Below are 26,186 nucleotides of genomic sequence, written 5' to 3' on the forward strand. Positions count from 1 at the left end.
GAGGCTGAGAGGAGTTTCAGTGCACTCTGCAGGTTAAAGACTTGGCTACGGGCTAGCATGGGCCAAGAGAGACTGAACGGCGTAGTTGTCTGTAATGTACATAAAGACAGGCTGGACAGTCTCAAGAGGGAAAATATCTGCCAGCAATTTGTTGGATCCATTGAAACCCACAAACATATGTTCAGTTCTTTTGTTCAGTAGTGTGTATAGCAGTGGTTCTCAACCATTTTTGGGGTACTGGAACCCCTGCATATTTTGAGGGAAGGCAGGCAAGGTTTTGAGCGGTCCTCAGGGACCTCCACCCCCTCTATATTATATGTAAAGTTACTGGAAACCTTGTGGTACTGAATACATTCATTACACTTTTTTTATTTCACGGACCCCTTGCAATTACACCAGGGACCCCTAGGGGTCCATGGATCCCTGTTTGAGAACCCCTGCTGTATAGATATGTGTTCTTTTTGTTTAGTAGTTTTCAGTTTTTAGTACATGACAGTACACTTACTAATTATTTATTTAATGTTATTTTATTTAAAATTGCATACTTTGTGTGACATACTTGTCCATAGCTGCTGTTTGAAGAGTTGAGACACTGACTGAAGGATATTTTGGTTGATTTATTTGGGTTATTCATTGAAGTAGTTATTTTGCTTTTAGAACTGTACTTATTTGTATCTTTTTGTTCGTGTAAAACTATTGTAGTAGACTCAGGCCAGTGGAGACCAACTTTGTGATGGTTCTCAATGGAGATTATTTTAGACGAGATCACACCATGTTCATTGTATTTACGAAAACTGCACCCATACAGTGTACAGTACCATTGCCACCTACTGGCCTTTCTTGGTATTGCTGGTTGTAAGTACAAATACCTGCATACATACTGGACTGATAAGGAACACTGCTATAACTATTATTAGTAGTAGTATTATAATGATTTAAACATTTGAACAAGTTGGGACAACCCTTCAGTTAACTACTGTACCTATCAATTATCCAGTAGTAGTGATTATGGTCCCTCAATATACATTTAACAACGTAGGCTATGTGTTACAGCACTACTTTTGGTGTCCCCCTCAGGAATTGCTCTTGAGAAAATGTCATGTAATTGTACCCTCCAAAGTTGATATCAGATTTTCGCCCCTGAATTTACTAAGTCCTTCTGAACAGATCCTATTCATTTGTGTCCCTTTTACATGTGAAAATAAATCATCCTGCCAAGTATGCTAATTCAATGTTTCTAAATGCTGGTTTCATTGCTTTATGAGATTTCTACAAAGAAGTCAGTTGTGTGAATACAGTTTAGGTCATTGAAGTTCAAATTCATTGAGGTGGTTTCCCAAAATATATCGTAAATTCCCTTGGGAAGAATAAAAGATAGGAGTCAACAGTTTTGAAAAAGACAATTTGCTTTTCTTGATTTTTTTTTTAACATAGGCTCATTAAAACATTAATTTAAAGTGCACATATGGGGAAGAAATGAACATTTACCACAGATTAAGAACATACATTCGACAATGATCAAATTAAATACACATTCCATTTCATCAAGTTTAGCAGGTCCTGGACCAGCTGAAATGCACTTGTGGCCTTGGTGAAAACCACTACAGTAATTTAGCAACTGATCCCAATCCAACCAGAAGAACTACTTGTACCGTTTTAATTTATGTACCTACAGTAAATAAAATCAGTATACCTTTTAACTTATTTTGATAAGACATGTGACAATATATATTTTTTACATTGATGTAATCTTACTGTTCTTTAAATAAATAAATCCCTTGAGGAAAATATTTTAGAGGCGTGTAGTTAATGTTAACTGACCGTTAAGACTTAAAAAAGCTGTTTAAAAACGTTATTGGCAAACGTACCGTTTACTCTGACCACGTTCACATGCACACCAATATTCCGATAGTATTCGGGGTACTCAAGTACTCTGTTTTTGAGCTGACACACGTAAACATCATATCTCGTTTACAATAACCCCAAAAAGTTTGTATCCCGGTTATGAGAAACCCGGATAAAATGCCTTGGATTTTCTGATCTTAGATGGGATACTGTGGCATGTAAACATCTTATCCCGTTTACTGTTGTTTTTCGCAGTCTGTGTAGGCTCAGTCTCAGGTACAATGGGTGTTGTGTGATGTTGTCATCTGATTGTTAAAAAAAAATCACTTCCAAAAGTAGGCAACCTGCACAGTTCCATCCACCATAATAATTTATTTAGCTGATACTCCATCCTGGACCGTGTAGCGTAATTTAGACAACTTTCTGTTAACAATTTACGACATTTGTTTGTCAACGATAGTTAGATACATGCAGCTTCTCTTCCGTCATAACTTGTTGCCCCAGAACACTAAATAAAATAGTGTTCATCAGAATAATGTCTTACATTGACAGAATGAATGCATTAGTAATGTAGTTAAAACCGGTAAAGTTGTCTGTTTCGTTTAGGGACCGGGGAGAACAGTGGAAAGATTGGTCTGTGCAAAATGTCCAAATGTCATGAGTTTGACTGGTTTTAATGAAATTAAAAGCTGAGAAAACGATGAAATAGGTTTATGATAAGACTTTAGTCTGTCTTGGGTGCATATTTTATGTGGTTGAAATACTGTCTGCTTGCATAACAGTGTCAACGATAACACATTACAGACGCACTCGCATTTTCTCAAGAGATGCTGAAAGAATTCGTATTTCTCCACTCCTGTTTCCGAGACAAAATTAACATTTGTTGAGTAATTTCACTGCAAGAAATGCATCATTCTGCAAGAGTTAATATTATATTACGCGACATGTGAAAGGTTATAGGCCATATTTCAGTTAATATTTAACCCATATCAACTTAAATGAGGAATAATCTGTTTATTCATCGGTACAGGGATACTCGTGAGCGGGATATCAAAAGTGCATGTAAACAGCTTAACACGAATAAGACCTTCTGGATATGAGCTACTGTCCAGAATACGGTGCGCATGTAAACGTGCTACAGGCAGACGTGTGACTGAGATTCTAGGAGTGAGTGATGGAGTGTTTTGTGTGTCTTTGAAATCTGATCTCTACTAAGCAAATGAGCAGATCCAAATCATTCTATACTCCAGCAAACTGGTAAAGGAATCGGAATAGTCGTTAGCTGCTTGGAACTTCCTATCTCAGACCACAAACATTGAGAGGGCCCTGCCCCCACTCGTAAAAAGTGCTGAAGTAATATCTAAAAAAAAAAAAAAAAAAAAAAAAAAAATAACGCATTTCAGACCAAATATATACATAGACTGGACACACACATGTTGTACATACATCTACAGTAGTGATCAGTGGACATAGTCTGACTGACAGGCAGTAGGCCCCATAGGGAAGGAGTAGGAAACAACATGGCCGTCGTGAGGAAGGCTTCACAGCTTGTGTGTCCGTGCCCGTCTGTCCCTCCACATGGCCCGAATCTCAGTCACGATCAGCGGCAAGATGAAGACTATGCTGCACCCGGTCTGTGAGGCGATCAAATAACAGGGCCAAATATGTCACAAACAGGGACAACACAGTACCTTCTGTAAGATGCTCCTGAGGAGAATGAGTGGCTAATTTATGGCAGGACAGGAACATTGTCTCACATTATGGATTAGACAGATGATCTTACCATGACTATGAAAAAGAAGAACACACACATCCAGCCCAGCTTGCTCTCGATCAGCGATACCAAATACTGGAAGACAAGGTAAAAAACCCTCAACATTAAATCACTGGAAAGCACATATTTCTGTGTGTATGCATGTACTGTATGTATGTGTGTACTTTCTCTGTCTCTAGTGTGCGTTACCTGTCCCGCAGCAGCTCCAATACTCCCGGTCCCGTCCACTATGCCGGTGACGGTAGCAAGAGCCTCCTGACTGCCCCTGAGGGCCTCCTGTCGCCCCAGGTCTGCAGAGATGGCTGAGCTGATCATGTTGGACGGTCCTCCTATGAAGAAACCTGTGGTGGCCAGGAGAGCTGCATTCACCACCTGGTCCGGAGGGGAGTCTGAGGGGGGACAACACAGGGTTAATTCACATGTTTTCTTTTGTGGATTGTGTATGAGACACCAAGGGATGTGGTTCTATTTTTATTTTTCCGCCCTCAAGGGCTCCTCTTGGTGGTCTAGAATTGGCATAAACACAATAATGAACAATTTCCATTTTTTCCTTAAATAAATTGGATCACATTAAAATTGAATGCTGGCCTGAATAATATAGTGAGATGTTTTGGGCTAGAAAAAGGAGGACGGCAGATGAAAGAAGAGTACTCACGGCTGTAACCCACCAGGGCTCCCATAGCCAGCAGCAGACTGACGGCTAACACTGGAGCTCTCTTCCCCATGAAGTCTGAGATCAGGCCCTGGACCGTACCACCTGGGGGAGGGGGGGGGAGAGAAAGAGAGAAGAGAGAAAAAGAGAGAAAAAGAGAGAAGATTAAATACACAATTTCCTGTACCGTCTAAAGGTGTCTACACAGTCTACGTTCCAAAAATTCAGTCGCACAACTGTACGTGGAACTACATAGAGAGCGTTGCAAATGGACCTCCATCGGCTCCGTTTGCGTAGACTATGTAGACCCTTTTAGACAGCACAGATAAATGACTCCGCATAGCTCGCTAGGATGTTACCACACCTGAACCGTAGTCAACAACACCAATGTCATTCATATCAACCAGTCAATACAGCTAGTGTTAACTAGGCCTGGGCCGTAACACTCGCCTATGATGCCTCCCACGTCGTACCACACAGAGAGCCTGTCGGCCTGGGCCTCCTTCCAGCCAAAGTTCCTGCTCAGGTAGAAGGGCAACCAGAAGAAGAAGGAGTAGTTGACCAGCTTCAGACAGGCGTACGCCAGGGAATACTGTGGAGAGAGGATGACCGTCACCAGTTACTGAGAGAGTCATCTCAGAAAGCCAGAACTAAAATCTTCAGATCGTCAGATGCTCCAGAATACAATACTTGCTTTATTGGTCCATTTTCACAGGTAAGGTTCTGGGAGGAGAGGTTGAGAGAAAGATACTAATGCAACTAGCGACGTGTTCACCCCCTCCTAAACAAAACTGTCAGCCAAAGAATTGAGATAGAATGGAAACTCTTAAACCGGGAGGGGCTGATAGCAGAGAGGATGATAAGATGATAGATATAGAAATAGATAAGGATATAGGCAGGGGGGGGTGAATGAAAGAGGGAGATAGGAGGGTGAGTGCGAAAGAGAGAGTGGGTGACAGCCGACCAGAGTTAGAGGTCATGAGGAAGAGACATGGACACAAAGAGAGCTCTAGTAATATCCCACTCACAGGCAGCACCCCGGGTAGGCAGAAGGCCTGGCAGAATCCGATGGCTTTGGGTGTTTCCCGCAGCTCCTCATCCCCCTGCCGGGTGGTGTAGTACCCTCCGTCACACACCTCCTCCGATCCTTCCTCATCCTCTTCATCACTCATCAGAGGCCTGTGGCTGTCTGCGTCTCTTTCCACTGGTCTCAGACCTGTTTCTGACTCCAAACACAGACCTGCTGGGACAGAGAAACAACACTCTTCATCAAAATAATCAAAGTACATTGTAGCTAAACTCAGCAAAACTAAACTAAATGCGTTTATTTTCAGCAAACGTAACGTGTAAATATTTGTATGAACATAACAAGATTCAACAACTGAGACATAAACTGAACAAGTTCCATAGACATGTGACGGACAGAAATTTAATAATGTGTCCTTGAACAAAGGGGGGGGGTCAAAATCAAAAGTAACAGTCAGTATCTGGTGTGGCCACCAGCTGCATCAAGTACTGCAGTGCATCTCCTCCTCATGGACTGCACCAGGTTTGCCAGTTCTTGCTGTGAGATGTTACCCCACTCCTCCACCAAGGCACCTGCAAGTTCCCGGACATTTCTGGGGGGAATGGCCCTAGCCCTCACCCTCCGATCCAACAGGTCCCAGACGTGCTCAATGGGATTGAGATCCGGGCTCTTCGCTGGCCATAGCAGAACACTGACATTCCTGTCTTGCAGGAAATCACGCACAGAACGAGCAGTATGGATGGTGGCATTGTCATGCTGGAGGGTCATGTCAGGATGAGCCTGCAGGAAGGGTACCACATGAGGGAGGAGGATGTCTTCCCTCTAATGCACAGCGTTGAGATTGCCTGCAATGACAACAAGCTCAGTCCGATGATGCTGTGACACACCGCCCCAGACCGTGACGGACCCTCCACCTCGATCCCGCTCCAGAGTACAGGCCTCGGTGTAACGCTCATTCCTTCGACGATCAACGCGAATCCGACCATCACCCCATGTGAGACAAAACCACGACTCACTTTTTGCCAGTCCTGTCTGGTCCAGGGACGGTGGGTTTGTGACCATAGGCGACGTTGTTGCCGGTCATGTCTGGTGAGGACCTGCCTTACAACAGGCCTACAAGCCCTCAGTCCAGCCTCTCTCAGCCTATTGCGGACAGTCTGAGCACTGATGGAGGGAGTGTGTGTTCCTGCTGTACCTCGGGAGGTTGTTGTTGCCATCCTGTACCTGTCCCGCAGGTGTGATGTTCGGATGTACCGATCCTGTGCAGGTGTTGTTACACGTGGTCTGCCACTGCAAGGACGATCAGCTGTCCGTCCTGTCTCCCTGTAGCGCTGTCTTAGGCGTCTCACAGTACGGACATTGCAATTTATTGCCTTGGCCACATCTGCAGTCCTCATGCCCCCTTGCAGCATGCCTAAGGCGCGTTCACACAGATGAGCAGGGACCCTGGGCATCTTTCTTTTGGTGTTTTTCAGAGTCAGTAGAAAGGCCTCTTTAGTGTCCTAAGTTTTCATAACTGTGACCTTAATTGCCTACCGCCTGTAAGCTGTTTGTGTCTTAACGACCGTGCCACAGGTGCATGTTCATTCATTGTTTATGGTTCATTGAACAAGCATGGGAAACAGTGTTTAAACCCTTTACAATGAAGATCTGTGAAGTTATTTGGATTTTCACAAATTATCTTTGAAAGACAGGGTCCTGAAAAAGGGACGTTTCTTTTTTTTCTGAGTTTATATGTGCTTTATATCATATTCCGCACACACACATTACTACAACTTCCTCACAATAAAAAATATAATATTTTATTTTTTATTTTTTTAACTTCCTCACGGAACAACAAATTAATTTCAAGAGAATTGACACAAACAATTAGATGGCACAGAAAGGAGGAAGTTGCTTCAATGTTTATTCTATTCTACTGAGCCATTTACTTTATGTTCGTATTATTTTCGAGAAGGAACCTGCAAGTAAGCATTTCATTGGACGGTGTATACCATGCGTATCCTGTACACACGGCTAATAGAACTTAATACTTGAAGTGAAAGAATGTACAGTATGATACAATGACAGGGAGACAATTCCAGACCAACGAGGGACACTGGGCATGCACGGACCTAATACTCACCCACTTCTTTAGGGGAGGTGAGCAGACCAAAGAACACCACCACCCCACCGGCAAACTGCAGTACTGAAGTGACCAGGAAGGCATACTGCAGAAACAAAGCATAACACTGAGCTGACTTGTATTGTGAATCGTGCTGTTCGTGCTATGTAGCAAGAGGTTGAGAGAAAGACACCACCACATAACTTCACTTTTCTCTAGACAACAATGTAGTGACGTTTTCTTCTAGACTTACAAACTAGACCATACCAGGTATTGTCTATGCTACATAGCATGTCCGTTTTTCATCTAGACCTTATGAAAAAGGTGAGTCCCAGAGCGGATCTGTAATAGGTATATCTGTGTGTGTCTGCACTCACCTCATAACCGTACTTGAGAACACTGGATGCCAGGAAAGCTCCCAGAATGTTCCCAACAGAGGCACAGGCACTCCACAGGCCAAACACAAAACCTCGCCTGGAGGAAGGAAGAGACATACAGCGGTTACTCTCAAGAACATGCACAAAGAACACACAACATACTCAACACTCAATTAGAACCTTGTCTTCTAGAATACAATAGGACCAAGAAGAAATCAGTACATCACAGGGTCGTTCCGTATGATTTCAATCACTTTCTGACAGCGACCCATTAGATGATGTAAAATAGGGTCTAATCTACAACATTTGTGAAATTGTGTCAAATCTGAGGTCACTTATTTTTAGATAATTAACATTAATGCTTAAAAAAAAAGAAGTAATTTTCTTAAAATTAAAAACAACAAAAAAAGAAAATCATAGAATAGACTGAAAACCCGGTTTGTATTTCCATTTATGTTTTAAGGTTGGACTTTAGCACGTATAGCTCGTTAGCACGTAGGGCACACCGATTGGTGCCACCTTGTTAGTCAGTATTGGTTACACCTATGCTGGTTGCCATCTCTTTAGTGGGAAGGCGTTAACCTGTCCTGGCCCAGGCGCTATTTAAGAGCGGCTGGCCCTGTGCTCCAGTTGTCTTGATAGACGCAGAGGGTTAACACCTTTAGTTGGCGCATCCCATTTTGATTTCTAGACAAACAATCCTGTATCTGATTTCGTTTTGCTCCACCTTTTTGGTTTGCTTCCTGTCTTTAACCTTGGTTTTTCTTTTGTTTGCCTCTTTGGCTAATTTAGTGGGCGCTAACGGTGGACGTCTTTTAGGTTTCAGTTAGTCAACTAGTCAACTTTCAGTGGACACGCCCCGTGTCTTTCAGAACCTCTCCTAAAACCACCCGTTTCATTTTGGTTGTTGGTCATTGACTCTTAGTTCCCCCTTTTGTTTGCGTGACACTTTTGGTTTTCTTGCTGGAGATTGTAACAGTATGCAACATGGGTCAACTTTGAACACCTATCTCCTGAATGTTTTGGCATTCATGTCCAAAAAGTTACTTTCTGACCAATTTTACCATGGGCAAACATGTATGAAAGGTTTCAGGCAAATCAAAAGGGGTCCAGTAAGAAAGTGATTGAAATCATTTGGAACGTCCCCGCAGTTAAAGCAATCACCTATGGCTACTGTTTGTAAAGACAACTTCTGATTGTTGACATTCAAGGAGCTTTACTCAATCTGTGAGTGATCTGCATTGATCAGTAGTGATGGGGCAAACAAACACAGTTTCAGATGAGGTTATTCTTTTTGACGATATTGCAATATTATTTTTGCGCTAGTTTGCTGTACCGGCACCTAAACTCCAGTATTTTCCCTTCATAGCTTGTTCGCCATCTTATATTTGGGGAGCCCATTTGTTTCCAGCACTTTTATTTCCATGACTGACCAAAACTAGTTCTCATGGCTCTCTCAGACATATGGTGAGCAATATTGTTTGGAACACCGAATCGCAATAAAATCACAATATCGAATCACAATACATATAGAATTGTGGGAATCGCAATAAATATTGTATCGTTATAATATCATATCGTAAAGTCCCTGGCAATTCCCAGCCCTAATGATCAGAGTTGGAGTATACTAGTGTCATGGCAGAGAGAGGGATAAGATACTCACCCCGACTTGCCGAACCAGTTCCCCATGACTGCCACCACACAGGGCCAGACAGCAGACTGCAGTAGGCCGTTCAGCACCCAAAGGCCACAGTACAGGTAGATGTTATAGAACTGCAGCCACTCAATCAGGGTACCAAACACAAACTCCTGGGAAGTGAAGGAGGGGAAAAACAGAAGGTTATATTGGATTACGTCACTAAATAAACACAATGAAATGTAATGGGATCAAAATGCAGAATCTGCAGCACATGACTATTGTAGTAATTAGGTTTTCACTAAGTACCTATTGTAAAAATCGGATGTAACAACCGTGTAGATATATATGAAATATAAAAGCAGTGCCCCACTTACCACTATGGCTGAACCACACAGACCAAAGCAGAGGACATACCGGAGGTTCATGCGATCTCCAATCACTCCACTCATATATAAGCCCTGCATGAATATTGAACAACACACACATGTTTACCCGGTCCTCCTGCTTTGACTATGCATCAGTGTGCTTGTTTCCATGTTGATAATGAAAGATGACATGAATTAATTAGCATTCATTAGTTTAATGTGCATATTAGCATGTGGCAGGAGACAGAAGTAAATCTGATCTGACTGATTAGGTTACATTGAGTTACTGTTGCTAGACTACCAACCAGTAGCCCCTCCCCCATGACCCCAGCTGACCCCGACACTCACCACGGCGTAGGAAAACAGGAAGATGGTGTCGAGGACACCCAGGAACAAGGTGGCTCCATCGGAGTCGGCAAACAGGTTATGCTCCTCCCATGTCTGGAAGAAGATACAGAATAGACAATCAAAGACACATACAGTAACACAATAAATTAATTGTATATCATTTAACACAAAAACGTTGTCAGAGTAACTGAATAAAGGGATTTATTTAACCATTATAACCATTTATTTAACCGTATTAGCTGTACTTCATGGTCTGTTTCAACATATGATCACATGCAGAGCACTCGTCAGTAGCTCCACACCTGATAATACTTCCCCATCCACTACACACAAAGTAAATATTGAGGATTACACGTGAAGAGATCACTAAACAAACCCAATGGTGCAAACTGAGGCAAAATAGCAGACATCCAGGAGTTAAGTCATTATATCAGAGGTCATCCTTCAGGGGAGGCGAAAAGGAGGGATAATTCAAGGAAGTGAATCCACATCCTTCCGAGTACGTACCTCCCCGGGTGAGAAGGCAGGAGAGCTGGCATTCTGCACAGAGGGAGTCCACTGGGCTGAGATGCTCACTTTCACATTACTGAAGGTCTTCCTCGAGGCGTGCAGGAGGACATAGCTGGAGAGAGAGGGAGGGGAGACTTAATAAAGCCCTGTTATATTCCTAGCACAACAAGGGACCAGAAACATCCAGGGCCTTCCAATGCTGTGTTGAGCTGTTTAAAGCAGCTGGTGTGCAGTACTCATTTACAACTACTATACATTCCTCAAGACTATAACATGCAATAAGAACTCTAGGCTATACGTCACTTCCTGATGACAGGGCCTGGAAAGCACAGCCACAAAATCTTTGGCACAGCTGAGTGGGGTCAAAGGTCAGGGTTCAGAGTGGGGAGGTCAGGATAGGGAATGTGAGAAGCACCGATTCAGCATGAATCTGATTCTTACTGCTCAACTGTCTGACACGTTCACTCTCTCCTACTCTGATAACAACCAGTCTGACCAAGAAGCAATGATGTCACGCTTTTTAATGTTTTTTTTTTACAGTGTAATTACAGTGGAGAGCTTTATAAGACTGTGAGTACTGTAGCTCCAGTCCAGGCATTAGCACTTTTTGGGGCCCCTATTTACTTAAGGAGGGTGTAGGCCTATATGAGCACAAGTGAGCCTGTGTATCAAATGCGCATGTATGCTCTGGTTTAAGTGCTTGTGTAGAGAGAATTTAGGGCAAAGAGAACTGGAATGAGAACTCTGAACATTCAGAGGGTCTTAGACCAGATCCCTACAAGGCTGGTGGGAGTTCAGGAGTTGAGTTTACCTAAAGAAGGTGAGGAGGAAGGCGACCAGGTGATGGTGGGTGTACTGCGCCAGGAAGCCGCAGCACGGGGACGACATCACAGGGGTCACCAGGAGGGATGGGGGGGGGTGGAGGTCTTCAAGGGAACAGCAGGAGAGGCAGCAGGAGAGGGAGGGGGTTCAGAGAGGTTACAGCACCACTAGTTTATTCAACACTACAGCCTAGGTCAAAAACACAGCTTTGCCTGAAAAGAATGAACTGGGGTTTAAAGTCCTATGAGACCAGGTGGATATTTTGCACCATAGCAAATGTAGGTAAAAGGCCAATGATATAAAGGCACAAACAAATCACCAAAGGTCTTGGTCAGCCTCTTCCAAAAAAGAAAACCATAAGCTTGTTATCATTAACCTACTTCTCATTATGGGACCTTACTGTTAGTCCTACAGCCAACAAACCTTGGAACCTGGCCTGAAAGATTTATCTGAAAGATTTACCCTCTGAATCACATTCTTCCAATAAAAGCAAAACCCCCAAAAAGATTGCGATTTCCTTACCTACTTTTTCCGCAAACGTGTACTCGTTCTAGATAGGAAGAATTTAGCTATGGACAGCAATAAATAGCCTTGGGAGCTGTCTTCTGTCTGCTTCTGTCGCTGGCTAGCAGCGCAGCACTCAAGTGACTCACTCTGGTGATATGTAAAACATATGAAATACACTAGCTCGATACTTCTCTTTCACTAAAGATACATTAGGCATTGGATAACACTGTATGGAAATGCAAATATGTAATCGACATCAAACGGATAAGGACTTACCTGTTTTATTCACATCAACACCGACGCTAGCGTGAGATCATCTGTCTACAGTCCAGTCTGCTACAGTGTAGCAATCGGTTTTCTTTTTGTCTTCTTCTGCTGTGGTTTCACATTTCCTATTGCCACCAACAGGACTGGAGTGTGCCGGAAGTGAACGCATGCAAATAAGATCCACATGCCCCTAGTTTCAGCCAATCGTGGTGTTTCGAGTCAGTAGGGGAAGAAATGAACCAATAGTATTGCGAGTCGTGGAGCAACAGCTCGGGGATGCAACCCGCTGTAGTTTGTCACCTACGGATCAGCTGTGCTAGTGTCGTCTGATAGAGAGCCAGGAGGCTGTTGTTAGTGCTTTTCAAGGTAAGTTCTCTCTCTTATTTTAATTTAACGCTTATTTGAGCTTAGAATTATCATACGGTCCAGAACTGTGTTTCAAGTAGTTTTCACAGTCTCTATGTGCTTGTGATTCTGACACTCGTTTTCTCCCTCACCAACTTGAACTGATTTCAACAGCCTTACCAATTGCTTTAAATACAATGTGAAAGGTTGGATCATTCTGTGGCTGATTCAACCATCTGTTCACTAGAATAAATACATTTGTAGATCATGTCTCTAGCTAAAGGGGGTTTTATTTGAAAAAGAAAAAGAAAAGCCTATGTCACACAGCAAGTTTTACAGATGTACCATGCCGTGTTTCCTTTCTACAGCACAGGTTAAAACATGCTTACATGGTTATACTTTTGTCAACTTTACATTGTAATTTGCTTTTGTCAGTAGCAAACTGTCAACTAACTGTCAAACCTCTCTCTTTCCTGGGCAGGGAGGCAAGAGCTAACCACCAATATGGCCACAGCACAGTCAGTCTTAATGTTAGCAGTATGTATTCTCATGATAACTGAGCTCATACTGGCACAGAGGGACTACTATGACATCCTAGGTGTGCCAAAAGATGCCTGTGAGCGCCAGATCAAGAAGGCCTTCCATAAGCTAGCCATGAAGTACCACCCTGACCGAAACAAGAGTCCTGATGCAGAGGCAACGTTCAGGGAAATAGCTGAGGGTGAGTCCTGTCAACTTCTGTGTTAGGTAGATGGGCACTCCCTTGTCTGTTACATTAGGGCTCGTTACGTCAAGTCCACATCAAATGTATTGGACGGAGTGTTAGTCATTCATCCTGTAATTGTATTAATACTATCGGAAACATTTCAACAAGTAATGGATGTTTTTCCCAATCTTTAATATTGTCAGTGCAATTTTCAGGTGAACAAGGAGAGCAGTTGTTGATAATATCAATAAAAAAATGTATCTGGTTTAATTACAAATTTGCAAACAGGGATAACAATATCCCGAACAGGAGCAGAGAGTGTCTAACTGGCCCTCACCGAAAAGGCCCAATAGCCTAATCAGGAACACGAAATGTACTGCGAACACCAGCCGAGAGGCTTGTAGGAAGTCAAAACAAAAGGCCAGTGACTTTGTCAGCTGCTACAGAATCACAGTGTTCACAGACGATGCAATAATAATCAGTCCTTGTACCTCCAGTCTGGCGTCAATCACTATCAACAGATTTGAGTTTAATCCATAACAGTCAGCATCGAGTTTAGTGACCATCAACCTGAGTGTCACAAACAGAACACTGGAAATCATGTGTAATACAGAAAGGGAAAACGCGTAAATATGCTTAACATTGCGTTAATCACTCTAAATTCAATATGAACTGTATTGATCTTAATATTCCCATTACAGTCAGTTATGAAGTTTTTAAATGTTAAAGCATTTGTTGTTTTTCTGATGTCTGTGGACACCAAGAGACTCATGTTTCCTTTCCTTTGCCAGCGTACGAGACGTTATCAGACGATAAGAGGAGACGGGAGTATGACCAGTTTGGACATGGCCCCTCCCCTGGTGAGCCAGGCACAGGAGGCGGGAGGAGTGGGCAGCACTTCCACCAGAACTTTAACTTCAACTTTGATGACCTGTTCGGTCATAACCAGCACTCCCATCATGCCCATCACAAGAGGGCCTTCAACAGCCACTTCCAGGCACACCAGGAGGCCCAGAACAGGCACAAGAGACACTTCCAGGGCTCCTTTGGTGGAGAACTCTTTGATGATGTGTTTGAGGACATGGAGAAGATGTTCTCGTTTAACGGACACAGGGGCGGGGCGGACAGCCGGTTCCAGGGCTCAGCAAAACAACACTGCAGGACAGTGACACAGCGCATAGGGAACATGGTCACCACATACACAGACTGTTCTTGATTTATTATCACCAGAAACACATCCCGCTACTCACTGGGTATGAGTTTAGCTATCGTGGGTATTTTGGAATTACTGTTAATTTAACACTTTGTGGAACATGATTTTGGGTGGTTTTGTAAAGAAAAAAAGTGTGCTATAAATGTGTTGATGCCTATGGGCCATAAAACAAAATGTTCTCAAGCAATACCTTTCACTCATTTTGGATATAATTAAACTGGGCTTATGTATTAGGTTCTTACTTATGGATAGCATTGCATGTTACGATGCCTCCATTTGGATCTCAATTTACTTTGTTTACATCGTGCTAAGCACTGGCTCTCCCATTTCTCAGGTTCTCTATTGGCTTCCATCTTTGTTTGAGAGTAGCAATTGTATTGAGTTGAAAAAAAAAGAAGCATTTTATATCATGCGTCCTTTTATTTTCCTTCTGGAGCATTAAAATTGCTATGCAAAACCAAAGTAATTCTCTCTTTCAGAAAGAGTTCATCCAATATCATGACAAAGTCAGTGTTATAGCACATTTATATTGCTTATGCCTTGTAATTTTAGAGCTGTTGCATTTGATTGTGGACTTATTAATGCATTCCCCCCAGTGTGTTAAGTTGCTGTCACTTACTTCAAGGCCCATCTTAAACCTTTCCCGGTTATGAAAAGAGCACATGAGTTGAATCTCATCGTGAAGTTGAAGAGAACCTAGCCATATACATGTATCTAACATAGTTATACACCATTATCAACTGTTACCTCTTGTTTTTTTTTCTGCAAAGTGTGCCTCTAATGCCATTTTATTTTGTGCAATATTTGCAGTCGGCACCTTTGTTCTCTGTTCTGTTGTCTCTGACCTCGACTTTGCTGCCTGATTATCATTTTGTGTGAAACCAATGTTCAGTTATTGACTGCTGTCTGCACTTTGTTCATCCTAAGGATTATCTATTTTTTAAATATTGAAAGGATGAGGAGTAGTACCTGTTTGGAAATAAAAATATATTTACTCTTAAGGTCCCTGCAGACTAAAATGTATTTCTACAAGTCCTATAATTCTATCCTATCATGTTCTATTCTCTTGGTCCATGGATTTAGATTACTGTAGTATCTTCTAAATGTGTGTCTATTCTATTCATGCCCTGACATTTGATCAATTAATGTAAATCTCAGAATAGGTTCACAAAACACTATGTATATTATCATCTGCAACTATAATGTAGCTACTATTTTAGCCTAGCGGTTTGAGAGGCGAGCAAGCAACCGGAGGGTTGCCTGTCCTGGGTCTGACGGGAGCTGGTAACTGGATTGTTGACGGTATCAAATCATAGAGGCTGTTGCCTGCCGTTGTGCCCTTGAGCAAGGCACCCCACAAAAGCTCCCCGGCTGCCCAGTCTTTTGGAGGGGTTGGGTTAAAAGAGGATGTCAAATTTCGGTTGGAGCTTGTGTGCAATTGACCAGTAAAGTGATCATACACATCTATCGAAAAACTACATTACAATATGTTTTTGAGCAGCGGCCTTATCTTGGGAAATGCAGTCCTATTTGGAAAATTCAAGCAGCGTTTGAGAGCGTTTGGAATCTGGAAGACTACAAGTCCCAATAATACACAACGCAGTCGCAGACTGGTGGCAGTGGCTTATTTCAATGTCTATGGGACGTTGAATGAATTTTAACAGAGCTGGTGGACAGCTGTTCCATTACTTTATCTCTCTAGAAAGGTGTCAATTTAGCTTGAACATGGAGGCTCTAATCCCCGTTATAAACACGCTTCAAGATGTCTTCAATACAGTGGGAGCAGACATAATACAGCTGCCGCAGATAGCAGTCGTTGGAACCCAGGTAAAACCCATCCCCTCGTAGCTGTCAAAATAGGGCTGCTAGGCTCTTCACATGACACTGAAAGATGCCTACATGGCTAGCTAGCTACATACATTGTTGTCTATCCAGCTATTTTGTGTTCGAGGGTTTCATTATGTTCGGCAAAACATCAGGATTGCTTAAAATGAGCCATTGAACTGGAGCGTGGTGCAGTTAAAAATACACCTCTTTCTGTCTCTGTTTGTGCACGAGCCAGTTGTGTGGCTATTATTGGTGTGAATGTATTGGTAGACACAACGTGGACAAACACTCAGCTGTGTGACGGTCTTGTCTGTTGGTTTTTTGTGTTTTCCTATACATGCCGCCCTTGACAGTTATTAGGGACCTGTATACCAGACCGTTCACACCTGCACAAGTAGTCTATCTAGGGTTATTCCATAAATGATTGTGATCATAGAGATCTTATTAATATAGTATTCTAATCATATGACTGTAATCCCGTGTGGCTCAGTTGGTAGAGCATTGTACTTGCAAAGCCAAGAGTTGTGGGTTCGATTCCCACTGGGGTCACCCAAATGTTAAATGTGTACACCACACGACTGTAAGTTGCTGTGGATAAACGTTTCTGCTAAATGGCATGTATGATACATTATATTATTGATTCATATCCCATATTCCATTTATTTATTTTGGTTAGGTGAAAATGTATGTCTAAACCGTGTATTATTGTATTCCACAGGCGTGGAAGGAGATGAATGGGGCAAATTCTTACACACCAAAAACAAGGTATGACTTATCTCAAACAGTGATATGTGTTGCTACTCATGATATTCTGTTTTCTGTGTTGTTGATTGAAGAAAATATACATGAACAAAGCTGGTCTTTTCAGATCTACACAGACTTCAGTGAAATCAGGCAGGACATCGAAAATGAAACGGAAAGAATGTCAGGTACTAACAAGGTAAGACAATCACAGTGTAATTATTTAGGACTTTATAAATTGACCTCCTTCATATCATACGTCCCTCACAATTTCAACACAGCTAGTCATTGTTTGTCATTGTATTTCCTATAGGGGATCAGTGATGAGCCTATTCACCTGAAGATCTTCTCTCCTAATGTGGTGAACCTCACTCTGGTGGATCTACCCGGCATCACCAAGGTAACAGTGACTAGAGATGGAGATGAACTGTACACTAAGTGTCTGCTCTGCATAGGTGAAGCTAGAAGCCTCGCAGACATGCACGGCAACTGAAACCTTGGCTGGCACTTGATACACTAGAAAGACTCCGTTGTCAGTCACTCCTCTGTGTTTTGTGCCCCCCCCCCTTACAGGTACCAGTGAGCGACCAGCCTAAAGACATAGAGGTACAGATCAGAGAGCTGATCCTGAAGCACATCTCCAACCCCAACTCCATCATCCTGGCTGTGACCGCTGCCAACACAGACATGGCCACCTCAGAGGCCCTCAAAGTGGCCCGCGAGGTCGACCTTGACGGTCAGTACTGGGTTTGAGTTTTTTCCCGCTTATTCAGTTGATGGTGACAGTTTGGATGTCAGGGTTTTTCTGCTTTGACCCTCATTTCAGTTTTCACATCAATGTAAAAGGCCTATAATGCTCATTTTCATCCACAGTATTTGGGCAGCCACTTATCTCTCTCTGCGACTGGTAAAAGTGTATGTTGTGTACAGTATGTTGTGTTAGACTCCTTTCTCTAGTCTGTTGTTGTGTACAGGCAGGAGGACACTGGCGGTGGTGACGCTGGTACTGATGCTATGGACGTCCTAATGGGCCGGGTCATCCCTGTCAAACTGGGCCTCATCGGAGTGGTCAACAGGTCTTCCGTTATACTCTACTGTAGCGGGTTACACTCACTCCCAATAATAGCCTCTACTCTATCTTACATAAAATGAACATCAGCTGAAACATGTCTTGTGTTATTGTGAAGCCGACACGTCTCTGTTTCGTGCATGAGTCAGTTGGACATCAACAGTAAGAAGTCGGTGAGCGATGCCATCCGAGATGATGCTTTCCTGCAGAAGAAGTATCCCTCTCTCGCTAATTGAAATGGAACCAAATATCAGGCCAGGACTCTGAACAGGTGAGAATATTATTGTTTCCTCCATAGGGCAGTTAGATTTTACATAAGCACATCAGCAATGGTAGTGGCAACTACAGTAGTGACTTGTAACAACACTTGCCAGTCAAGGTTCTTAGCTCTGATCAGCCAAAATGGTGGTCAGGCAAACAACCTATGAATCGCAAAGTGCAACCTACTTTATCTAATGAAACTTTGAGATCTCAGATATTGTGCCCATAGAATTGCAACTACTAGAATGGAATTCTGTAATAGGAATTTCAAGGTGAACAAAAGAGAAGAGCAGTCACAGATAAAGTCGATCAAAAATCAATCGGATTGATTTTTGCAGCAGGAAGACCCCTCCAGCACAGAAGCAGAGAAAATGTCTAACTGGTCATCACTGAGAAGGCCTTTACAGTGCATTCGGAAAATATTCAGACCCCTTGACTTTTTCCACATTCTGTTACGTTACAGCCTTATTCTAAAATGTATTAAATTGTTTTTCCCCCTCATCAATCTACACACAATACCCCAGTGGTGTAAAGTATTTTAGTAAAAATACTTTAAAGTACTACTTAAGTTGTTTTTTGGGGTATCTGTACTTTACTTTACTATTTCTATTTTTGCCAACTTTTACTTCACTACATTCCTAAGGAAAATAATGTACTTTTTACTCCATACATTTTCCCTGACACCCAAAAATACTTGTTACATTTTGACAGGAAAATGGTCCAATTCACGCACTTATCAAGAGAACATCCCTGGTCATCTCTACAGCCTCTGATCTGACGGACTCACTAAACACACATGCTTTGTTTGTAGATTATGTCTGAGTGTTGGAGTGTGCCCCTGGCTGTCCTTCATAAAAAATTAAATGGTGCTGTCTGCTTTGCTTAATATAAGGAATTAGAAATGGTTTATGCTTTTACTTTTGATACTTAAGTACATTTTAGCAATTCCATGTACTTTTGATACTTAAGTATATTTAAAACCAAATACTTTTAGACTTTCACTCCTACTTGAATCATTTTCTATTAAGGTATCTTTACTTTTACTCAAGTATGACAATTGAGTACTTTTTCCACCACAGCAATACCCCATAATGACAAAGCAAAAACAGGTTTAGACATTGTTGCTAATTTATATATTTATTTTATTTTAAATATTACATTGACATAAGTATTCATATTGCGTTGTTGAAGTAACTTTGGCAGTGATTACAGCCTCGGGTATTCTTGGGTATGACGCTACAAGCTTGGCACACCTGTATTTGTGAAGTTTCTCCCATTCTTCTATGCAGATCCTCTCAAGCTCTGTCAGGTTGGATGGGGTGCGTCGCTGCCCAACTATTTTCAGGTCTCTCCAGAGATGTTAGACCGGGCTCCGGCTGGGCCAGTGAAGGTGGTGGTGGAAGCATCATGCTGTGGGGATGTCTTTCAGCAGCAGGGACTGGGAGACTAGTCAGGATCGAGGGAAAGATGAATGGAGCAGAGTAGAGAGAGATCATTGATGAAAACCTGCTCCAGAGCACTCCGAACCTCAGACTGGGGCAAAGGTTCACCTTCCAACAGGACAACGACCCTAAGCACACAGCCAAGACAACGCAGGAATGGCTTCGGGACAAGTCTGGCACATTCCCGCGTTGTCTTGGCTGTGTGCTTAGGGTCGTAACATATAATGTATGTAACATAACAAAATGTGGAAAAAGTAAAGTGGTCTGAATACTTTCTGAATGCACTGTATATCCTAATCAGCTGACAACTGTTCTGTAAACACCAGCCAAGAGGCTTGTTGGAAGTCAAAACAAAAGGCCAGTGAGTTTGTCAGCTACTACAGAATCACAGTGTTCACAGACAATACAATAATAATCAGTGTGTCCTTGTACCTCCAGTCTGACGTCAATCACTCAGCAGATAGTTTAATCACTCAGCAGATAGTTTAATCCATAACAGTCAGCATCGAGTCTAGTGACCTTCAACCCGAGTGTCACAAACAGAACACTGGAAATCACGTGTATTACAGAAAGGTAAATGTCACACTTAACTGAACATGAACTTTGTTCGTTTGAAATATTCTCATTACAGTAACCTACTGTATCGAATGAATCTTCAAGGTCTCAGATACTGTGCCCATAGAATTAGAACTACTAGATTGGAATTCCCATTCAAGTCCCATTCAAATCAATGTTCTATGAGTCTAATTCTCCTGACCCTGCTAGGTTACTGATGCACCACATCAGAGACTGTCTACCGGAGCTGAAGACACGTATCTACGTGCCGGCGGCCCAGTACCAGTCTCTGTTGAGCAGCTACGGCCAGCCCGTTGAGGACCAGAATGCCACCCTGCTGCAGCTCATCACCAAGTTCGCTGCGGAGTACTGCCACACCATCGAGGGCACGACCAAGTACATTGAGACGGCCGAGCTGTGAGTAGTAGTACACTCTCTGTTCCACAAGGAGGTGCCGAAGTGTGGGAAAAATGCCTGTGAAAACCCAGAGATGCACTTCATGTAGTATTATTACCTGTATTATGAAGTGCTTGAGGCGAGTAGCATTGGGGTTTGAATGTTGGCACTATTCCTTTGATTCATAGTAGCACAACGTGTTTGTCACAACACGTCAACTTCATCTATCCTCTTTTTTTCAGACGCGGTGGTGTCAGAATCTGTTACATATTTCACGAGACTTTTGGGCGAACTTTAGAGTCAGTGGATGCCCTAGGAGGACTCAACACCATAGATATCCTGACTGCCATCAGGAACGCCACTGTGAGTAGAAGTACTGAGAGGTTCTTCTTCTCTCCTGACAGTATTGACTAAAGAGTGGGCATACCTTCAAACTGGGGAACGGATAAATAATCATCTGTCTTCTTAATGCTACTTTGTCTGAACAACACACGGTACATGTTTGTCTCTAATTGCTCTCTCTCTCTCTCTCGCTCTCTCGCTCTCTCCCTCTTTCCGTCTCTCTCTAGGGCCCTCGTCCGTCTCTGTTTGTGCCTGAGGTGTCGTTTGAGCTGCTGGTGAAGAAGCAGATGAAGAGACTGGAGGAGCCCAGCCTGCGCTGTGTGGAGCTGGTCCATGAGGAGATGCATAGGATCATCCAGCGCTGCAGCAACTACAGCACACAGGTAGACACACACACACACACACACACACACACACACACACACACACACACACACACACACACACACACACCAACACCCTGTCATGCATAACTAACCCAAAAACCTAACCATAACTCTAAACCTAGCCCTAGCTCCTAACCCTAAAACTAACACTAATTCTAACCTTAACCCTAAACCCCCTAGAAAGAGCATTTAACCTTGTGGGGACCAATAAAATGTCCCCAGTTTTTGTTCGTTTACTATTCTTGTGGGGACTTCTAGTCCCCACAAGTATAGATAAACACGTCCACACACACACACACACACACACACCTGATACCTGTGTGTTTTCCATAGGAGTTGTTGGGATTTCCAAAGCTCCATGATGCCATAGTAGAAGTGGTCACCTCTCTGCTCAGGAAAAGGCTGCCTATCACCAATGAGATGGTACATTCAGGTTCAAACGGTGTAATCTGCACGTGGATTATTTGTATGCCAACTGCATCAGGTTATTGTATCGCATCACATACAACTCTCCTGTTCCAGGTGCATAATCTGGTGGCCATAGAGCTGGCCTACATCAACACCAAACACCCTGACTTTGCTGATGCCTGTGGGGTCATGAACAACAACATAGAGGTGGCAGCTCATGACCTTTTCTGTTGACAGGAATTCTGTAGGATAGTAGTTGGGATGTAAAAATAACATGATGACATATGCCATTTAGCAGACGCTTTAAGCCAAAGCGACTTACAGTCATGCGCGCGTACATTTTACATATGGTTGGTATCAACTGAGCAACAGAGGACATTGTGTGTTGTAAAAGGGATGCAACTTTCTTCCGTGCTGTCTGTGTCCTGTAGGAGTTGAGGAGAAACCGAATGAGAGAGCTGCCCACTGCAGTCCCCAGGGATAAGGTAACTAACTGACCACCGTATGTAACAGTTTAACTTTAGTCCGTCCCCTCGCCCCGGGCGCGAACCAGGGACCCTCTGCACACATCAACAACAGTCACCCACGAAGCATCGTTACCCATCGTGCCACAAAAGCCACGGCCCTTGCAGAGCAAGGGGAACCACTACTTCAAGGTCTCAGAGCAAGTGACGTCACAGATTGAAAGGCTATTAGCGCGCACCACCGCTAACTAGATAGCCATTTCACATCAGTTACACGTACTCTGAATCTCTTCTATAATACTCTAAACAAAATGGCTCCCAAGCTCAATCTCTCCAGCTCTCTTTAATTGCAATATAATACCAATTGTCCCTGGTCTTTCCTTCTTTACCTCTCCTGACTTCACAAGTCCCTTCTCCAGCCTCCTTGCGCCAGCCTCCTTGCGTCCAGCCTCCTAACTTCTTCCTCTTAGTCAGTAGTTAATGGCCCAGTCGGCCAGCCTCCCATTCCTACCGAGCCCCCTGCCTCTGTGGACGCGGAGGGTGACAAGGTGGGGCATGAGATGGGCATGCTCCGTGCTTCCTGCTGTGCTCTGCTCTGTGTACTCAGTCTGCTCCCCAGCCCTCATGCCCTCTCTTAACAATGTCCTCTCTGCCTTCTCCCTCTCTGTGCGTTTGAGTTTGGCTCTGGATTAAATAGATTGGTTTGCATTGGGATTCTGCAAAGCACCTCGAGGCACAAGTTGCTGTAAAAAATGGCTTTACATCTGATTGTTTGTGTTGTGTGTAACCTCAGGCTCCCGGAGCAGGGCCCGAGGGGGACCAGGAGGGGACAGGGAACTGGAGAGGCATGCTGAAGAAAGGGGACGAGGGGGCCCCCAGCTCTGGCCCCTCCAGCCCTCATAAGGGCCTTGCCGTCAACCTGCTGGATGTGGTGAGCGAATAATAAAGTTATTCAATTTCAAAATGCTGTGTGGTGCTCTTCAGTGATTGGCTGATGCTGTTGCTCCTCCCGCTCCTCCCGCAGCCTGTTCCCGTTGCCAGGAAGTTGTCTTCTCGGGAACAGCGTGACTGTGAGGTCATCGAGAGACTCATCAAGTCCTACTTTCTCATCGTCCGGAAAAACATCCAAGACAGGTGCTTTCTGACACTGTCCCTCTCTCTTTGGGAAAGAGGATACCTAGTCAGTTGCACTGAACCGAAATGTGTCTTCCGCATTTAACCCAACCCCTCTAAATCAAAGAGGGGGCTGCCTTAATCGACATCCACAGTACCCAGGGAGCAGTTGTTGTTTGGGGTTAACTGGCTTGCTCAAGGACAGAGCTGCAGATTTTTTTCACCTTGCCGGCTCGGGGATTCGACCCAGCAACCTTTTGGTTAATGGCCCAACGCTCTTAACCACTAGGCTACCTGCCACCCTTTGTATTTCTGTGCAGTGTTGAAGTCTAGAGGTATTTGCTCCCATTAGGCCAGCAGCTCAGATTTCTCCCTCCTCTCTCTCTCTCACTCTCACTCTCACTCTCACTCTCTCTCTCTCTCTCTCTCTCTCTCTCCCACTCTCACTCTCTCTCTCTCCCACTCGCTTTCTCCCTCCCTCCCTCTTCCGTACTGTAGCGTGCCCAAGGCAGTGATGCACTTCCTGGTGAACCATGTGAAGGACAGTCTGCAGAGTGAGCTGGTGGGTCAGCTCTATAAGTCTGGTCTTCTCAACGACCTCCTCACTGAGTCTGAGGACATGGCCCAGAGACGCAAGGAGGCTGCAGACATGCTAGAGGTTGGTACCTTAACCATGAACAGAGAGGATTGACACACATCCTCTTGCCCATTCACCCTCTGAATGGCACACATACACAAGCCATGTCTCAATTGTCTCAAGGCTTAAAATCCTTTTTAACCTGTCTCCTCCCCTTCATATACACTGATTTGAAGTGTATTTAACAAGAGAACTCAATAAGGGATCATAACTTTCACCTGGATTCACCTGGTCAGTATATGTCATGGAAATAGCAGGTGTTCTTAATGTTTTATATGCTCAGTGTATATTGGCACGAAAAATGTGTTGCACTTTGCCTATTTATCAAACAACTTGAAGGTGTTATTTCTAATAAAATGACAGTGCTGCTGTATTCTGATTTCAATTACTGTAAAAAAAAAATATTGTGTAATTTTGTACCGTGACCACACTTGGGACCTGAAATGTCCTGCTTCACCACTATGTCTATGAGCCTGAAAGAGCCATGGTGACCAATTTTATTGGCAAGAATACATTTCTGGATTTTGCTGAAATCTGCCCAGAATAAAGTCATTAATTGTCCAATTATCACAACATCAATGTAAATCGTGCAGTGCTCAAGGAAATTTGATATAGAGCATACTTAAATGCTTAAGGGATTTGAACTTGCAACCTCTTGGTTGAGTGCATCAATGTTTCTGCAGTGCCACCACATCCATACTTACTGATTGGAATATATGTTAACACACTCTCAAAGAATAAGGCTATGGTTAAGGAACAGTGTTGTTCCCTGGGGTACAAAAAAACTCAAACGTAAACTTCACAGCTACACATATGATCTCACATGGTACAGTTCGGTACCTTGCAGGTATAATGGGACATTTTTCCACCCAATATTTTGAATATAAGGTACAATCACTGTGCTTTGATAGATGGGGGCATTTCATTGTAGGGCTCACTTGCATATTTGGGGCATGGTCAAATATATATATGTATTTGTGGCAACCATCGGTAGAAGTTTAAACGTTTGATGGTTATGCCACGTCAAGTTGAGCACCTCTAACATTGTCTGTTCTGCAAACTTTGTAAGAAAATGTGTCGGTAATGAGCTGCACTGTAAAGAGGTTAGTGTGCATTTTGTTGCCAGAATTTGCTATGTCTTATCTGAAAACCATTTGTAGGTAAGTTTTTGTAAGATTCATAAGTACTAACCGGCAAACCGTTGTCAGTAACCTACAGGCAACTTGCTTTCACTAGCAATGCATGCTAGTAACCTACTGTGTCTTCACTGACTTCCTGTTGACAACACGTGCGTCACTTGCTAATTGGCAGCATACTGTAGCAGTGGCAGAATATTGCAGGCGTGGCTTTCAACTAGCTCTTTTTGGTCTCCCATGAGAGGGAATGTAGTCCCAGTTCATGTGGTCTGTTGTATTCTGTTCATAAACACTGAGTTTGTACGCTGTTGCTTATCCAGTCTTATTAAAAGCGAACATAAGTGCATTTGATGCCAAAGAGCCATACAATATTTCATTTTTAGCTAGTCACCATGTCATTGTAATACCCACTTTCTTACCAGACCACCAGGTCAGTGAGTGTGACAGATTAGCTACAGTAAGTTACTGTGAATCTTACAATAACCCACCTGCAGCTAGTTGACAGTAAGTTATTGACAATGTTACTTTCTGTGAACCAGCTGCCATTATGCTACTGGAAAGGCACAGTAACCTCTTAACAGTGCAGCTCTTGACTGTCAACTGTTCTTACAAAGACTGCAGAACTGACAGTGTCAAAAGAGGGGCTCAACCATCATCAACATAATGATACATCACTGAAACTGGTATAACATTTCCACTGACTTTTGTAGTTTCATGTTTTCACATTTTGCTTTACATATTGTCACGTTATCACGTTAACTTCACATGCGATCTCATGAAATTCATGTGGTTTTTCCGTAAAGGGTGAGGACCATATTAGGATGTTTGTTAGATGTTCTCAAGGCTTGTGTTTTACCAGTTGTCAGGACATCACGTGATGGTCCCAAACCATCCCAAACAATTTATAA

General features: G+C 43.2%; 2 protein-coding genes and 1 pseudogene across 5 annotated transcripts; 2 read left to right on the forward strand and 1 right to left on the reverse strand.

Moving 5' to 3' along the window:
* Positions 1 to 1,388: 1,388 nt before the first annotated feature.
* LOC120032201 (sugar phosphate exchanger 3-like) lies at positions 1,389 to 12,380 on the reverse strand. 4 transcript variants are annotated; one of them, XM_038978183.1, is made up of 14 exons: positions 12,247 to 12,380; positions 11,453 to 11,567; positions 10,639 to 10,753; positions 10,132 to 10,224; positions 9,793 to 9,876; positions 9,443 to 9,588; positions 7,780 to 7,876; positions 7,424 to 7,508; positions 5,300 to 5,514; positions 4,722 to 4,863; positions 4,275 to 4,376; positions 3,809 to 4,008; positions 3,629 to 3,694; positions 1,389 to 3,479 (listed from the first exon to the last, which is right to left on the reverse strand). In XM_038978183.1, the coding sequence occupies exons 2-14, from the start codon at positions 11,527 to 11,529 to the stop codon at positions 3,387 to 3,389; spliced, it is 1,515 nt and encodes a 504-aa protein (XP_038834111.1). In that variant the 5' UTR covers positions 11,530 to 11,567; positions 12,247 to 12,380; the 3' UTR covers positions 1,389 to 3,386. The 4 variants fall into 4 exon arrangements, with proteins under 4 accessions (XP_038834111.1, XP_038834109.1, XP_038834110.1 ...); XM_038978181.1 differs by having other exon boundaries at positions 11,453 to 12,117; XM_038978182.1 differs by having other exon boundaries at positions 11,986 to 12,380.
* Positions 12,381 to 12,480: 100 nt separating this feature from the next.
* Positions 12,481 to 15,506, forward strand: LOC120032202 (dnaJ homolog subfamily B member 9-like). Its single transcript, XM_038978185.1, has 3 exons — positions 12,481 to 12,603; positions 13,064 to 13,303; positions 14,080 to 15,506. The coding sequence occupies exons 2-3, from the start codon at positions 13,087 to 13,089 to the stop codon at positions 14,502 to 14,504; spliced, it is 642 nt and encodes a 213-aa protein (XP_038834113.1). The 5' UTR covers positions 12,481 to 12,603; positions 13,064 to 13,086; the 3' UTR covers positions 14,505 to 15,506.
* Positions 14,602 to 24,282, forward strand: LOC120031795 (annotated as a pseudogene).
* The last annotated feature ends 1,904 nt before the right edge of the window (positions 24,283 to 26,186 follow it).

Source organism: Salvelinus namaycush, chromosome 38 (assembly GCF_016432855.1).
Source record: "Salvelinus namaycush isolate Seneca chromosome 38, SaNama_1.0, whole genome shotgun sequence".
Classification (NCBI taxonomy): domain Eukaryota; kingdom Metazoa; phylum Chordata; class Actinopteri; order Salmoniformes; family Salmonidae; genus Salvelinus; species Salvelinus namaycush.

Bases quoted from the DNA above. Each gene is read 5' to 3' on its own strand.
- LOC120032201 (XM_038978183.1), bottom strand. From the start codon at position 11,529: ATGTCGTCCCCGTGCTGCGGCTTCCTGGCGCAGTACACCCACCATCAC. The intron at 7,509-7,779 runs GTGAGTGCAGAC...TTGTTTCTGCAG, and splicing joins TTCTCAAGTACGGTTATGAG to TATGCCTTCCTGGTCACTTC. The intron at 4,864-5,299 runs GTGAGTGGGATA...CTCTCTCCACAG, and splicing joins GCCTACCCGGGGTGCTGCCT to TATTCCCTGGCGTACGCCTG.
- LOC120032202 (XM_038978185.1), top strand. From the start codon at position 13,087: ATGGCCACAGCACAGTCAGTCTTAATGTTAGCAGTATGTATTCTCATG. The intron at 13,304-14,079 runs GTGAGTCCTGTC...TTCCTTTGCCAG, and splicing joins GTTCAGGGAAATAGCTGAGG to CGTACGAGACGTTATCAGAC.